The sequence below is a fragment of the Camelus bactrianus genome, chromosome 8, assembly GCF_048773025.1.
Source record: "Camelus bactrianus isolate YW-2024 breed Bactrian camel chromosome 8, ASM4877302v1, whole genome shotgun sequence".
In the NCBI taxonomy this organism is placed as follows: domain Eukaryota; kingdom Metazoa; phylum Chordata; class Mammalia; order Artiodactyla; family Camelidae; genus Camelus; species Camelus bactrianus.
In genome coordinates this window covers 63883184-63899678 of record NC_133546.1, presented here as the reverse complement: position 1 = coordinate 63899678, position 16495 = coordinate 63883184, and the positions used below count along the sequence as shown (strand labels likewise).

General features: G+C 43.1%; 2 protein-coding genes across 6 annotated transcripts in view; one reads left to right on the top strand and one right to left on the bottom strand.

Moving 5' to 3' along the window:
- The window catches only part of PGM3 (phosphoglucomutase 3), a 24627-nt gene extending 13064 nt beyond the window's left edge, over positions 1-11563 (bottom strand). Inside the window, exons 1-4 of one of the 4 annotated variants that reach the window (XM_010972856.3) lie at positions 11247-11563; positions 8934-9139; positions 7184-7368; positions 5513-5580 (exon numbers count right to left, since the gene is read on the bottom strand). In XM_010972856.3, the coding sequence (XP_010971158.2) occupies positions 5513-5580; positions 7184-7368; positions 8934-9137 (457 nt within the window). In that variant the 5' untranslated portion in view covers positions 9138-9139; positions 11247-11563. Of the gene's footprint in view, positions 1-5512; positions 5581-7183; positions 7369-8933; positions 9140-10637; positions 10777-11246 lie in introns of those variants that run through there. The other 3 variants (XM_074368685.1, XM_074368686.1, XM_074368687.1) reach the window with 3 other exon arrangements.
- Positions 10795-16495, top strand: RWDD2A (RWD domain containing 2A). 2 transcript variants are annotated; one of them, XM_074368688.1, is made up of 3 exons: positions 10795-10894; positions 11918-12147; positions 13183-16495. In XM_074368688.1, exons 2-3 carry the CDS (start codon positions 11947-11949, stop codon positions 13858-13860), a joined length of 879 nt encoding a protein of 292 aa, XP_074224789.1. In that variant the 5' UTR covers positions 10795-10894; positions 11918-11946; the 3' UTR covers positions 13861-16495. The 2 variants fall into 2 exon arrangements, with proteins under 2 accessions (XP_074224789.1, XP_074224790.1); XM_074368689.1 differs by having other exon boundaries at positions 10817-10894; positions 12026-12147.

Sequence of the window (16495 nt, the reverse complement as noted above, 5' to 3'; positions counted from 1 at the left end):
GGTAAGTAAAGTGTTTCCCTGAGTTCTATGAGCCTATCTAAGCACATGAATTGACCCCAAGCAGAGGGCTGTCAGAAGCCCAAGTGAGGGGCATCTGAAGCGGGGGAGGGGCAAGGCTTGGGCCACTGAGCCCTTAACCTGTGGGATCTGACCCTACCAGGTAGACAGAGTCAGAATTGTTTGGTGGTGGCCGAAAAGACTCACATTGGACAGATATTCAATTCTAAAAGAAATATGTACCACTTTTGATTGCAAAACCCAATCATTTAGTATAGACAAGTAACAATGTAAAAATAGACCAAGATAGGAAACAACTGAGTTCTATTTCCAGTAACATTACAAACTACATAAGTCAGATGAACCCTCCTCCTGAAAACAACCAAAAATGCTAGACAAGAGAAAAATCTCCTTTTAAAAAGAACTGTAAAAGGAATCCAAATTGGAAACGAAGAAGTAAAACTGTCACTGTTTGCAGATGACATGATACTCTACATAGAAAACCCTAAAGAAGCCACCAGAAAACTACTAGAACTCACCAATGAATATGGCAAAGCTGCAAGACACAAAATTAATATTCAGAAATCAATTGCATTTCTATACACTAACAATGAAATAGTAGAAAGGGACGTTAAGGAAACGATATCATTTACCATCGTGCCAAAAAAAATAAAATACCTAGGAATAAACCTACCCAAGGAGGCAAAAGACCTGTATGCCGAAAACTGCAAGCCACTGATGAAGGAAATGTAAGATGACGTAAACAAATGAAAAGATATATTGTGCTCTTGGGTTGGAAGAATCAATATTGTTAAAATGGCCATACTGCCCAAGGCAATTTACAGATTCGGTACAGTTCCTATCAAGTTACCAACAACATTCTTCACAGAGCTGGAACAAAAAATGTTAAAATTTGTATGGAAATACAAAAGACCTCAAATATCCAAAACAATCCTGAAAAAGTAGAACGGAGGGACTCATGTTCCCTGACTTCAGACTATACTACAAAGCTACAGTAATCAAAACAGCATGGTACTGGCACAAAAACAGACACAAAGATCAATGGAACAGAATAGAAAGTCCAGAAATAAACCCACGCACATATGGTCAATTAATATATGACAAAGGAGGCAAGAATATACAATGGAGAAAAGACAGTCTCTTCAATAAGTGGTGCTGGGAAAGCTGGGCAGCTACCTGTAAAAGAATGAAATTAGAGAACATTCTCTAACACCATATACAAAAATACACTGAAAATGGATTAAAAACCTAAATGTAAGACCAGATACCATAAAACTCCTAGAGGAAAACAGGCAGAACACTCGCAGACATACATTACAGCAATGTATTTTTTGAACCAGTTCCTGGAGTATTGGAAATAAAAGCAAAAATAACAAACGGGATCTAATTAAACTTAAAAGCTTTTGCACAGCTAAGGATACCATCAACAACAAAAAAAGACAACCTACAGAATGGGAGAAAATATTTGCAAATGATGTGACTGACAAGGGACTAATATCCAAAATATACAAACAGCTCATACACCTTAATATCAAAGACACAAGCAACCCAATCCAAAAATGGGCCGAAGACCTAAACAAGCAATTCTCCAATGAAGACATACAAATGGACAATAGGCACATGAAAAAATGCTCAACATCGCTAACTGTCAGAGAAATGCTGGTTAAAACTACAATGAGATATCACCTCACACCGGCCAGATGGCCATCACTGAAAGGTCTACAAATGGTAGATGCTGGAGAGGGTATGGAGAAAAGGGAACCCTCCTACACTGTTGGTGGGAATGTAGATTGGTGCAGCCACTATGGAGGTTCCTTAAAAAACTAAAAATAGACTTACCATGTGATCCAGCAATCACACTCCTGGGCATATATCGAGAGAAAAATAAAATTCAAAAAGACACATACATCCCAGTGTTCATAGCACCACTATTTACGATAGCCAAGACATGGAAATAACCCAGATGTCCACCAACAGATGACTGGATAAAGAAGATATGGTATATATATATACAATGAAACGCTACTCAGCCATAAAAAAGAATAAAATAATGCCATTTGCAGCAATATGGATGGACCCGAAGATTGTCATTCTAAGTGAAGTGGGCCAGAAAGAGAAAGAAAAATGCCATATGACATCATTTATATGAGGAATCGAAAAAATTATAAGACGACTAATAATTATTATTTTGATTTCTTGAATATGTGTAAGCACATTTGACTCTCCTTTATGATTGGATTATTGCATTCTGTTGATTCTTATTTTGTAGCTGGCTTTATTCCTTTGATAACTACGTAAGTACAATAGGTAAAGATCTAATCTGTTCTTAAAAACAATAATTAGGACATACATGTAAACTAAAAAAACATACAGTATACTGCACAATGTATTTACATGTAATACAATCTGTATGTACAGTCAAAAATATTTTTTAAATAATAAAAATAAAAATAAGTAAATAAAATAAAAAGAACTGTAGTACTAACGTTACAAAGGAATTAGGCCAACATCTATGTGAAGGGAGAACTCCAGGATTTGAAGCCGGTTTTGCTCTAACTAGAAATGGAGCTAGGGTTCTTAGTGCAAAAATACCATGCTGGTCTAAGACATGCAAGCTGGCAGACCAGGCCCTCATGAGGCCAGGGCCCCAAAGGACCATTCTTCAGTGCAAGGGTGGGTCAGAAGTGAATCAACCCCGAGAGCCCACTCCCTGGAAAGCTGTCCTGGCACCAAGCAGAGCAGAGGGGAAAACCCACCCCTGAAGGGCTGTTACCACCAGCACAGGCCTCCCAAGGACTTCCAGCCCATGCTCACAGAACCACAGAATCCAAAAGCACCCTGTCATCAAAGAACCTCATCATCCAGCAGCCAGGCAGAGCCACAGGGCCCCTGGCAAAAGCAAACATTGAACTCCGCCAGGGAAATACACCTCATCATACACCTCAAAGATGTCCTACAAATGATTTTCCAAGAAAAACAAACAGCTTCTAGGCAAAAATAGCTGAAGACACAAGAAAGGCACCAAAAGCAAGAAACAGGAGAAACAGCAAAGATGGACCAGGATCCAGCAAATATTCCTTGACTAAACTCATCAATGAGCTTCAAAGTCAAGCACAAGAGTTTGGACTGGAGGCCAAAAGTCACTTTAAATTCTCGAGCCCAGAAATGGTATTCTGTGAAGGCACCTTTGGCTCTGGTACAAAGATTAGCTGGGAGGAGGTGGAAGAGCTCAAGAAAAGTGGAGAAGAGCTTAGACTAGTTTAGTGGAAGTGTGTAAGGAGAGAAAAACGATACTCCAAAAAGACATATGAAAGAATAAAACAAAAGGATTTTTGTGACCAACAAAATTACCAAATAAACATTTGCTAAATGACTATTATAGACAGTTACTCAATAAAAAGCCTCATCATCTATTCCACTGATAACCCAGAAACCTTGAAGCCCTTCACAGTTCCAGTCTCACCACGTATCACAGAATCCTGTGCACTCATTACTAATTTCAACTTTTCCCATTTCGCTCATTGCCGTCAGTCTTGCATGAGTTTCCAGTCTCTGAGCTGGTCTCTCTTCCTTTCTTACAACCTCCCTCCCTCCCTCTCTCTCTACCCAATAGCCAGAGTGACTGGGTTAAAATGAAAATGTGATCATACTCTTCACACATAAAATCCTTCAATGGAGACCCACCACACTTAGAGTAAAACCCCAACTCTTACCACAATCTGTAAGGTGTGGGACGATTTGGGCCCTGCTTACCTCCCTAACCCTATCTTCTCCTCACTTCCCCCTGTGCCGAAATACATTAAGTTGAAGAGAGAAATAAGCAAAAGTTTAAAACAGAAATCACTCTCAAGTTTTTCTAGACTAAAACACTTGAAAAGTGATGGTTCCAGAGTTACAATGACAGGGCTGAAAAGGTCCACCATTCTGGGGACGGCAGAAAGAACACAGTGTGGGGCAGGGTGGATCAGGGGTGAGGGGTGGTGGCAGTTACCCAAGTGCAGACATCATCACTCAGATCCGTGCTTTCAAACTGTGGGCCCGAGCCTGTCAACGGGTCATGGAATCTACTTAGTAAGATACGACCAGCATATTTCTGCATTTTCTTAACGAAACAGATGAACGCATGTTGTGTGGTATGGGGTAAGGCCTGTTTACTGAAACTCATTTCAGTTATACACACAAGCACACACGTCATAATACAAAATGGCTTTCTTCCTGTAGATTGTGATATGCAGTGAAACAGACTCCCAGAGGGTTGTGCACAGCAGGGAGTCAAAAAAAAATGTCTGATGAACTAATGAGTGCATGAATAAAAGAATACACATGGCTGGAGCAATGGCGGTAAAGATGCTCATTTAGAATTGAGGCAGAATGAAAGAGGTGAGAAACGCCCCATGTTAAGAGAGAGAGCCTTGTCTTGTTGCACAAGACCAAAAAGGAGCAGTGGCCAAGGATGCAGAAGTTAAAGAAAGGGGGAGGTCGCAGTGTGGAGAGCTGCCCAGACATCAACTGAAGTAAGAACTTTAAAATAAAAATTCAGAAAGTTATTTTTAGCTTTCAGTATCCCTTTCAGTATCTGGCAAAATCTTGACTCCTCTCCCTAGGGAAGCGTACGTGCAGGTGACACGGCGCACTGTATCAAGGGGTCCACAGGGTCCCTGCAATTTAACCCAACACGCCCCGGAGGCCGGGGCCCCAGGTTAATCCCTGCTTTACACCAGATGAGAGTGGTGGGGGGGATACCTCCCCAGAGGGGCAAGGATGGAGACTCGCCCACAGCAGGCTAAGTAATGGCCAGAACAGCAAACAGAGACGGAAACCGGGTAAGCTCTGGGAAGCAGCCAGATTAACTGAGAAAGGAGAGAACTCACAGGAGACTGAAGAGGTCAAGAGGAGAGATTTTTAAGTGAGAAAGATCTGACACTAGGAAAATTCACCTCTAAGCACAGTGGAGTTACTGCATTCACAAAATGAACAACCAATGTGAGAAAAGGATTCTGGCCTGTTTTGTTGCATTTAATTCTTCTTCATTTGATAAAATGGAAAAAAAATCTGTCAAAACTTAAAATCATGATTACAAGTAGGCCAAAGATATTTTCCATCATTATCTGACCTGTAATAGCGTCCAAATGTGACCAGCTATTAGGGAATACCTGGTATTGTCAAAAACTCCCCAAAATGAACATCTTCAAGTCACTCCGAGGGTTTTTATATCAGAAAACTCAGTCTTACTAAGGTAGAGGAAGTTGTTTAAGATCAGCATTTCCTACATATACTCTCCTACAGGTAAAATAAAATATGTATGCCCAGAAAGTTTTTTTCAATTTTTTTTTAATTTAAAAAGCTAGTAGTTTGTATTGAGTTCGTTGTTTAAGCTTTGTTTATCTGTATTTTCAAACTTTTCTAAATTAAGTACGTATTAATTTTGTGGTTTTTTAAAGTTTTTTCAAAGATTAATTTAATTTACAACTTTGAATAATGAATAACTACATACCATGGACTTGACCTCCTAAAACAGTCACACCGTCTATAACAGACTGTGAAAGTTTCTCACTGCTTGGCCTAGGAAAGAAAGGAAAGAAAATGATATATCCCATCCTGAGACCAAACGAGTTGCTAGTTCTGACAGTAAATGCAGAGATTATGTGCTACAAGTTTAAGAATAGTAAGTCCATTGTAGGTGAACTGAATGAAACCTGCCAAGCCTGAAAACTCTGAAAAGATAATAGGGGTACAGTGTAAGCATTTTCCAGGAGCCTTTCACAATATACTTCTTAGAAACTTTGGCTTTTAAATGACTTTAGGAATAGCTATAAAGGATACCCTAATTACATCTAACCCAAAAACCTTTTCAAGTTTGACTCTAAAAACACATATACTGCCTGAAAATATTAACAGTAAATATTGAATGCACACAGTGTGCGAAACGCAGGGCGGGGTGTTAAACCACCAAGAGTATAGAACCTATTTTTCACTTAAAAAAGTCAAAACAAGTAATTTTTCTATCTGAAAATAAAGCAGATCAATATATAACTATCTTGGAGGAAAAGATGTTCTATATCATTTAAACTAGGTAATAGGTAAGAGGCAAATATAAGTGGATGGCTATACTGTGAGACAATAATTTGCTTCAGAACACAAGTCACTTGGCCATTTCTGCTCTCTATAAATCCACAGAGGTATTTGTAAATCCCTCTGGTAACATATCAAGGGTAAAACACCAGCCCAAGCCACTGGGAGACTGAGTAGCAATTTCCTTTAGAAATAATCTCTGGCTAAAACCAGATTTTATGCAAAAGAGAATTCTTTTGTTTCAAGGTGCCCCCCCCCTTTTTTTTCCGCAAACTCAACTTTTAAAACGAATCCAGGACTTATTACTGACATCAGCTGTCTGCCTAGAAATGCAGCCCTAGGCTGCGTGTGACTTACACTTAAATGTGACTTGGCTGAAAACAGCTTCATCAGAACTTGTGGAAAGGCCAACACCTTTCATGTGTAAAAAAGTTACATATGAAAAGTGTGTATCCATGTACCCTTTTAATCTAATATTTGACAATAATATCTTTTGGTAAAGGAAGGCAAAAGCTACAAATTTGTCATTTGCCAAAAAAGACAAGTGTGTAGAAATAATATAGATTGTTAATGTTTTCCAATGAACCCCAGCCTGGGAAAAGAATATTAATCTACAAACTAACAATAACACAGGTTATCAAGTCAATCTCTAAAAATAATAAGTTCTCTAAAAAGCAGGTGTTCTTACTCTCTACAGGAAAAAAAGTAAACCTACAGAAGTGGATGGGAGACATTTGTAAGGGCTTCTCTTGTGCCGGTATGTTGCGCACATTATTTCATGCGGTCTTCAGGAAGGATTACATGATGTAGACTGCATCATCAACACCGCACAGGTGAGCAAGGTCAGCTCCGAAAGGTTAAGTGACCTGCTCAACCATACAGTAAGTGTGAGAGCTGGACCTTGGATTCCACAGCCCAAGCTGCAGCAGTGACTTAGCTCCCACTTCCTACTGAAAGGACCAGGACGTGGCGAAGCCTCTCAGGGCAGTTCCACTTTACTTGATTCATTCAATTTGCCCCAGGTGCCAAGCCTGAGGGCAATAATCTATGCTGCATCCCCAAAGCAGCTGTGGCCAGTAGCTCTGAGGGTCACCTGGTATCTCTACCGATCACCACGAAGGCGTCCTGGTGCAGATTCACAGCCACCTTCTCGCTGATGTCCATCAACACACTCTGTAAATTCTGATCCTCAGCGTTTGCCAAACAGGTAGCGTGTTCCTCCCAGGATGGTGCCAACATTTCACCCAGAGGATCAACCAATTTTACACCATTGTCTTCCTTAAAAGAAAAACAAGTAATAAGCCCTCCTTGCAGTCATGGGGTGAGGTGAGGACGTAAACTCAAGCTGTTTCACCCCCGGCAAAGGAGAGTGACAGCCGGGCGGTGTTACTGGTGACCACTACTGAAGGCTGGGTCCTGGACCAGGTGTCGTAAATACATCACCTCAGTAAACCCTCACAAGGCATGCCATCAATCTACCTAATAATCCTATGATTACTTCCACCTTACTCTGAGAAAACTGAGATTCAGAGCATTCGGTTATGTTCACATGGTTAATAAGCGTCAGTGCTGAAATTCAAACATCAAGTCTACCTGACTCTTAAACTCAAGAGCCACTGGGCTACGCTAGCTTCTTTAAAAGGCAGTCATCTCTGCATTCACTATCAATTAACTGACACGGCACATCAGAAGCAGAATGACAGTCCCGAGAGAGCCTTCTCGCTATGACTGGACTGGCCAGTGTGTCAGCCAGTGGGTGGTAGAGAAGTTGAAAACTGACACCCAATTCTGGTCTGCTCAAATTTCTGGAAAGACCTAAAGTCTAGTTCAGAGTGAATGTCAATGTGAAGAAATAGCTCAGAACTGTTTTAAGAAGTGCTTCCAGAACGAACAGTAAATTTGGGGTTCTGCCTACAAGTCATCAATCAGTTATGGTGATTTAGACATTTAGATGTTTACACATTTATAGTGATTGACATTTAGAAGTTGAATAATCAATGTCCTCTGGTTTTCGGGGTGGGGAGGGAGGAAAAGGAGGTTTCAGTCTTTCATTAACCCACATGGCTTCGATTTATTGCTGATTTAGCTACAAAGGCAAAAGTCTCAAGTTCCTGCAACCAAAGAGAAGCATATCATTCAAACCATGTCCGGTGACTCACAGGTAGTACAGAATAAGACAGTTAAATTTTGTCAAAAGGAATACTTTAAAAACTTACTTGTCATAAACATTACTTGTTAGAACCATTGGGCCTCATTGATATTCTGCCATAAGCTCCCTTTTGGATCCCTGGAGCCACATGTCTGGCTGTTCATTCCCTAGCTACAAAAACCTGGAGGGCGGGCGTATAGCTCAGTGGTAGAGCACATGCTTGACATGCACAAGGAAGGTACTGGGTTCAATCCTCAGTACCTCCACTAAAGAAGAAAAAAAAAAAAAGGAAGGAAAATCTGTCTGAAATTTTTCAAAATTCCTAAGTCTTTTCAAGTATTTGCCCTCTCCCCTTCCCCAGCTTGCCTCCAATGTATTTCATCTCTGCTAAATTAACAGAAGGTAACTTTTTACTACTAATGCTGTCTCCATACAACTAACTTGGAGACATTCTGTTATTTCTCAATATGGACATGCTCCAAAAAGTGACAGTCTCATTTCACTCTCTCCATACCCTTTAAAGAGTCATCAGCTAAGTGACCACTTGTTAAGAGTTGTATCAAATCCAAAGGCATGTAACAATGAGAATGCACATTTCTAGAATTAGAATGTGTACTCTGGGTCAACGTGCTCAGGCACTATGGTATGGTCTTGCAAATAAAGGTCTGCTTTATCGGAGCACTAAATACATTACCTCAGGATTGTGTGATGCTGTTACCATGACTCCTATGGTAGATTTTGTCTGTTTTGACCTCAGGACAGCTAATAATCCCATGCGAAACATGACATGATCAAGATGTTCTGCTTTCGTTCGAAATCCTGCAGTCCCATATTGAAGAATGAGTCCATCAGGCTTGGCATGGAATGCTGAGTGCTTTGTAAGAGCATCTAAATCCATGTCTACAAAATTAAGGAATATTTTTCATGCATAATAAGAAATCTTTCCAAGACCATTTGCTCCAAAAACTGCCAACCTAAACTAATAGATCTGTCCTCTCATTCTGAACCTCCTCAAAGAACCCTATGCTTGAGAGAGAAAACATTGGTAGAATAAGCTCTGGGAGTTAGCATTACCTGTAATGTCCACTTCAGTACAGAAAGCAGATGGTCCAGAACAATTCCTGAACCCAGGGCAAACTTAAAATGGTCCACTCCCAACTAAGATGAAGAATCCACACCTAGATTCAGAAAATCCTACAAGATCAGGGATCATCGCATTTTACAAATGGGAAAACTTAATCCTGGGTCTCAGGTAAACAGTCTAAATTTACATGAGGAGTTGGTGACAGACTGAGGCCTAGGGTCACATTCTCAAGTGGACTGGGACTAAATATACAGAAAATCTGGGAAATCTGCGTAGTTCTTCTGCTATTTCCCCAGGCTACAGAGACATATTCCCAAAGGAAAAGCAAAGGGCAAAAGTCTCTCCAAGACTGATTGCCCAGACCTCCTGATACCTTGCAGTGGGGTTTTGTATTTTCATAAGGGAAGATGAGGACACCCTTCTAAACTAAGCTCTGAAACTAGCAACATCTTCCTCTCACCTTTAGTTTTAAAAATCAAACATCAGCCCTTAGCTCACTGGTACTTCCTTCTCTGGAATACTCCAACATTAAGTGGAACCTGGGGCTTCCAATCTCAGGTGTATGCACTTCTCACTTCCCAATTAGTTCTTGATGAAAAACAGTCCCATAGCTACCAGCCTCACTATCTTTTCTTTACTGTCCTTCATTGCTTCAATGCACAGAAAGTTTAAGGAAATAGTGAAAAATGTTCGGTTTTGTCCAGCTGAAAAAGCTGACGTGCAAGAAGCTAATTTTGCTTGGCCCAGAGTGATCAAATCTATTTCACAAGCATGAAGACATTTTATTAGAAACTGGCCAGTCGGTAATACATCATGATTATTCGTAAGGGCGTAACCCAGTCCTGTTACATCCAGAACGTCTTTTTTTAAAAAAATAAAAAGATAAAACGCTTCCACCTTTTAATGCGTTTTAGGTCCTAAAACTACTTTCAATGAGTGTGCGAAGGCTTTTACTGAAAGTATTTTCAAGTCCAAATTGTGTTCACGCTAAAAAAAAAAAAGTTAAGAATACCCCCCTTCCTTCCATTCAATCTTCAACATCTCGTTAGTTCCCCTCTCCCCGCCGCCCCCGAATCGCAGCATGTTTCCCGGCACCCAGACCTGAGGCCTCCACCTAGGTGAAGGATGAGACCCTTCCCCCGGCTCAAGACCCTCGGGCCCGCGCGACCAGCCCAGTCCCGAGCCGCCCCGGCGAGTAGGTGTGTCCTGCGCGGCCCGCGGGTCGGTCGGCCGACCTCCAGTGAACCCTTCTCGCCGCCAAGCCTCGGGGCCCCGCTCGCCTCGGGGCCCCGCTCGCCTCAGGGCCCAGCTCACCTCAGCCAGGGAACTCCCCTTCCCCTCCGCCGCGCGGACCAACTCCCTCGCCGCCGCGTTTGGAACAAGACCGGACTCGCAGACGTGGCCCTGCGTGGCTTCCGGCCCATCGCCCCGCCCCTCAGCCAATCACGGCGGGGGAGGGCCCGCTGGCCCCGCCCCGCCTCCTCGCCGGGCACGCGCAGCTCGCGCCTGCAGAATTGCGGATCCGCGTTCTGAGAGGGCTTGGGGCTGTTGCCTTTGAATGACCAGGAAGGGTGAGGCCCCCGCGGTGGCCCGGGGATTGGGGCCGAGGGTCGCGGGCCCTCAGAGCACTGCAACCGACACATACGCAGTCCCTGACTCCAAATTTGGGTCTCAGAGGGTGCAAGGTCCCGCGTTCTGGGGAAGCCGGGGTTCCAAGTGGTCCTGGATAGGGGGGTACCAGTACGGCTATGGGGCCTCTAACAAGGTCTTGGCCCCAGTGAGCGTCATCCTGCCCCTGGCATCTCCTTCTCGATTCTCGAGGTTCATCTCCCAAACGTTTGATTCCGGGAAGCCTTCCCTGGCCGCCACCCCCTCCCCATCCCCCCGCTCCAGCTCGCGCTAAACGTCGTTTTACTTATTTACCTGTAAGACACCCCCACCAACCCTGGGCCCCTCGGAGCAGAGGCCAGGTGAATCCAAATCTTCCGGACTCCCGGGATGCCGTCCGGGCCAGTGTGGCTCCCGAGAGAGGGGGTCCCACCCAGAAGGAGTCCGTGTCGCTGGGGCCCAGGGGCGGCAACTGGCGTGGAGAGCCGCGGGGCCCTCGAGATCCCAGATCCGGAGGACCCAGAGCTCAGCTCCGCCGGCACTGCAGGCCTCCCTCGCCGCAGCCTCCAGCTCCGCCCACGCCCGAGACCTGGGTGGGATTCGGGAGCTAGGCCCCCTTCCCTTCCCAGAATTCAGGCTTACAGAGCGTCTGCAGGTGGTATTTGCCAACCACCTGCAACGGAACAATTCGGAACACTTGTTGAAAGTCCAGATTCCCGGATCCAGATTGCAAGCGGGCGCGGGGGTGGGGAGGGTGGGAAGGGACTGGGAATTTGAATTATAATGAAGTATCTGGGGGGATGTTATGCATACTAGATGTGGGGCTTGGGAGATAAAGCAGAAGAGTGTAAGTGTCCCCGGTTTGTGCCCCTAGCTCTCGGTGCATAATAGCGTCCCTGCAAAACTGCTTCCACGTAAAGGCAGCTGCGGGAAATTTCGCTGGATACGCGAACGTTTGCAAACCCCATGTCCCTGGGCCTTTGCAGTTTTCCTAGCAGGTTGATTTCGAGTCAACATGTCTGCTTCAATGAAAGAATGTCTTCAGCTTCAGCTGCTGGAGATGGAAATGCTGTTTTCTATGTTTCCTAACCAAGGAGAAGTAAAACTTGAAGATGTGAATGTTCTGACGAATATAAAGAGATACTTGGAAGGGACCAGAGAGGCGCTGCCACCAAAAATCGAATTTGTGATTACACTCCAGATCGAGGAGCCCAAGGTAAGTGTCCTGAGTTGTTTTAATTGTTGCTAGGTGCCCTTTTTTTTTTTTTTTTTTTTTTTTGGAAACACTGGGAACGCTAGCTTCCTGTCCAGGAAGCAAATGGAGAATATTCTAGATGCATATTTACTTGTTTGAAAGCAAAATATGGGCTGCCCTGTCATCAATAAATTGTCATCAATAAAGATCTTAAATTTTACATAAATATGTGCACTTTTTAAACCAGTATGCCTAGTGTTTAATGAAACACATCTTGCAGTCTTACACTGCTGTTATTATTTTGTTTACTCATCCACCTTTTTTACCAATCCTACTACTGTAGTATGGTCTATCTTGTACATATATTATGATTTGCACAAATCTAAATATTGCTTTTAGCAAAACTGGCTTTAAAGGAGTGAATGACTTTCTTTGGTGGCACCATGACACTGAAAGCAAATATAGATAGGAAATCTAAACCAGAAAATGAATTTACCTTCATCTTCTGATCCATTTATCTCCAACATCATTAGCATAGCACAGGTAACAAGTGGACTAGGTTTTTGAGAACCACTGTGCTGGCTACTTCCTACTCAGCCTTCGGCTGTCACTGCCTCAGAGGAGACTTTCCTGGTTTCCCAGGCTGGATACCGCCCCACATTTGGTTCCACATTTCGGTGGATCCCTGTACTTTTCCATGGCAGTGCTTCTCACCCTTGAAATTAAATACTTACTCTGTGTCATTATTTGTTTACTGTCTCCTTCACTAGGCTCTAGACTTTATGAAGGGCAGACTTAGTGTCTAGCTTCTTCACCTCTTTATTTCACCGTAGGGTACCCGACACATGGTAGGTATTTGATGAATATGGGAGTGAATGAATGAATGCCCCCATAAATGGAAGGAATTTATGTACGTATAATTGTGTGTGTAAAATCCTGTAGTGTCTGGCACACAGTGGCAGCAACTATTCTGTTGATCAGTATCATGCAGTGGCCAATGATAAACCAGCTTATGTGACTTTTTGGTTCTTAAATCTGTTTGATTTTCATTCTAAGGTGCAAATTGATTTGCAAGTAACCATGCCTCACAGCTACCCCTACGCAGCACTGCAGCTGTTTGGACGATCATCTGAACTTGACAGACAACAGCAGCTGCTTCTCAACAAAGGTCTCACTTCTTACCTAGGGACTTTTGATCCAGGTGAGCTCTGCGTCTGCGCAGCCATCCAGTGGTTACAGGATAACAGTGCCTCCTATTTCCTGAACAGAAAGCTCGTGTACGAACCATCTACGCAAGCCAAGCCAGTCAAGAACACATTCCTCCGGATGTGGATCTACAGTCACCACATATACCAGCAGGACCTAAGGAAAAAGATTCTGGAAGTTGGGAAAAGGTTAGAGGTGACAGGATTTTGCATGACAGGAAAGCCTGGCATCATCTGTGTGGAGGGCTTCAAAGATCACTGTGAGGAGTTCTGGCACACAATCAGGTACCCCAACTGGAAACACATCTCCTGCAAGCACACTGAGAGCACGGAAACCGAGGGAAGTGGGGAGGACCTGCGCCTCTTCCATTCTTTTGAGGAATTACTCCTGGAGGCCCATGGTGACTACGGATTAAGGAATGACTATCACATGAATCTCGGCCAGTTCTTAGAGTTTCTCAAAAAACACAAAAGTGAGCATGTTTTCCAGATATTATTTGGTATTGAAAGCAAAAGTTCTGACTCCTAGGAAGCTATGATATGAGGCCTACGCTTGTCATTTCGCTAAGTTAGTGCATCTGTCAATAAGACCAAAGTAGAAGTACCAGTGGCCAATTAGCTTCCTCTGTGGGAAACCCATCTCCAGAATTTCTCCCTGGTAATGAAACACCACAGGCCTTTTAACTTTACAACAGTGTAACTGTGACATTACTGCTATGTTCTTGTGTTAATTGAAAACTATTTAATTGTAAAATAATAAAAGACAGTTTAACCAGTGAAGCCGATTTGATTAAAAAGGAGTCCAAAGCCCAGTTTAACAGCAGTGGTCAAATTGCGGCTCTGAAGTCATAAATATGAGTAATATTTCCCCTTTTCACCTTGCTAGCACGCAGGTGACACACCACATTTTCTTCCATTGAAGAGGAATTCTAAATCAAGTTTAAAACGAGAACGGGGAGAGAGCACATGTGTACTGCATTTCTGACTTGAACTTAACACCCCCACCCCCATTTTGGGTTTTCTCTTTTAGTAAAACCAAATCCTAACTGTAATCGTAAAGGAATGGAGAGTAATGAAGACTCACCATGCTAAGTGTTGTCTGCTTACATCAGTTGATTAATGGTATTAAGGAAAATGATACCAGTTTTCTCAGTTCAGTTCTCTCCACAGAACCAGATATGGTTTCTGGTCCACGCAGTGTCCCACAGGTGCTGCGCGTAGCAGGCTTCATCCCTGTGCCTATATGCATTGCTACCTGGGGCAAGAGCACTGGGAGAGGACCCCTGGGAACAGCTATGCACTATCACCTTACTAGGGCACCAAAGCCAAGCTCCACATTTTCATGATAAGTCACTGCCACCTCTTCTGAAACTTCCAAGCTCCACAGGTGTCACCAACCTTCTTCAAAAGGGAAGTTTAATTTCATGATAAGAGCCCCTATTTAAGTGGCCCTAGCCAAACCTTTTCATTACAAAGTATCTACCCCTCCCCAGGAATTTCTTGGAGTCTCCACTACCTGTCCTCTCTGAATCTTTCTTTGGTTTCCCTGTCTGTCCTCAGCTACTCCTGCCCTTTCCCAGGGAGCCTTCATTTTTCTGCTGGGTCCCAAGCACCCCACAGATGTACTGGTCCCCTCAGGACACCAAAGCTGAGTGCCAAGATTTAGTGACCTGGAGAAGGACGCCTCACTCCCCATCTCCTGATGATGTTGGATGTCAAAGTTGCTGCATGGGCTGGCGGAACTTACAGAATCTTTGATGAAAGAGTACATTGTAGTTTCTGGTTTTACTCGGTGTCTAGGATACAGACTCGTGTCCTTGGGCAGGGCTAGGACATAAAGAACAGCCGACCTTGCACTAAGCTTGCTCTCCTGATTGAGGCCTGGGAATGGGGTCCACTTGGTTCTGCCTGCGCTCTGAGTGCAGAACTAATTTCCTTTCAGGGCACAACTCAGACCCTCAAACCAAGGCTCTTGTCGTGGACCTATCTTGCCAGATCACCCAGCTTGCCCATTCGTGTTTTAATCCTAGCTCGGCACGTGGCCGGGACTCAAACTGAAGCCTCAAGTTCCCTCTATACAAAGGAAAGAAACAGGTCTTACGATGCCCAAGGCTTATTTCTCAATCTTTACTAGGACTGAAAACAGTATAGGAGTCAAGTTCCCATATAATCCCAAAACCATCAATAAGTAAATAAGCATTCCCAAGCTTTTAGGCCCTAAATAGATGTAACTTCCGTAACTTCTGTTTTGTTTTGTTTTGGGGGGGGGCGGTAATTAGGTTTATTTACTTTTTTATTTTAATGGAGGTACTGGGGATTGAACCCAGGACCTCGGGCATGCTAAGAATACGCTCTACCACTGAGCTATTTTCTCCCCCACCAACTTTTTTTCCTTTGAAATGGGACAATAATATATGCCCCCCACCTAATATGTGCCTAAGCCACTCACAGAGGTTTTTCTATGATTAAAGTAGCAATAGAAAGATAGGTCTAAAGAATATGGACAAAAAAGATTGTTTATATAACTCAAATGAAGGGAATAAATTCTAATTTATGCATGCTTTACTGCTTCTGGAGCTGTTTCTGATGCTAACTTTTCAGAACCTGCTTTTACATGTTCACTAGGAGCACACAACAGTACTTTCTTCCTATCAGAAGTACTAAAGATAGACATTAATAACAGAAGTGTAGGTTTTATAGAAAAAATACGTATGTCATTCTCATTCAAAGCTCAGCTTTATATATACAATAGACTGCTGGTGGTGTTTGCCCAACCTGATGGGAGCAGGAACCTCCTCCCACCTACACAGACACACACTCAAAACTTACTTTGGGGAGATGCCCTTTCTCTGGCTTGGGAGAAGTGACTAGAATCAAGCTGACCTCTGGTAGCCTCCTGGAGAGATGGTTTTGGGCTCCTGCTGCTTAAATCTCTAGTGCCACCCTCATTTCTGTTCCACAGAATGCTCAGCTGTCCAGTACCTCCTCTGAGCTCCCTAACATCTACCCCTTTTTTTCTTGAACATCAAAATCAGTCTCTATTGCTTGTAATTCAAGAATCCTAATACTGTGTTCATTATATTTTTAAATGGTTATTTGGAAAGAATGCTCATTATAAATGTCTCTTTTTAAAACTTACTGAATTAAATCAATATTTCAAATTA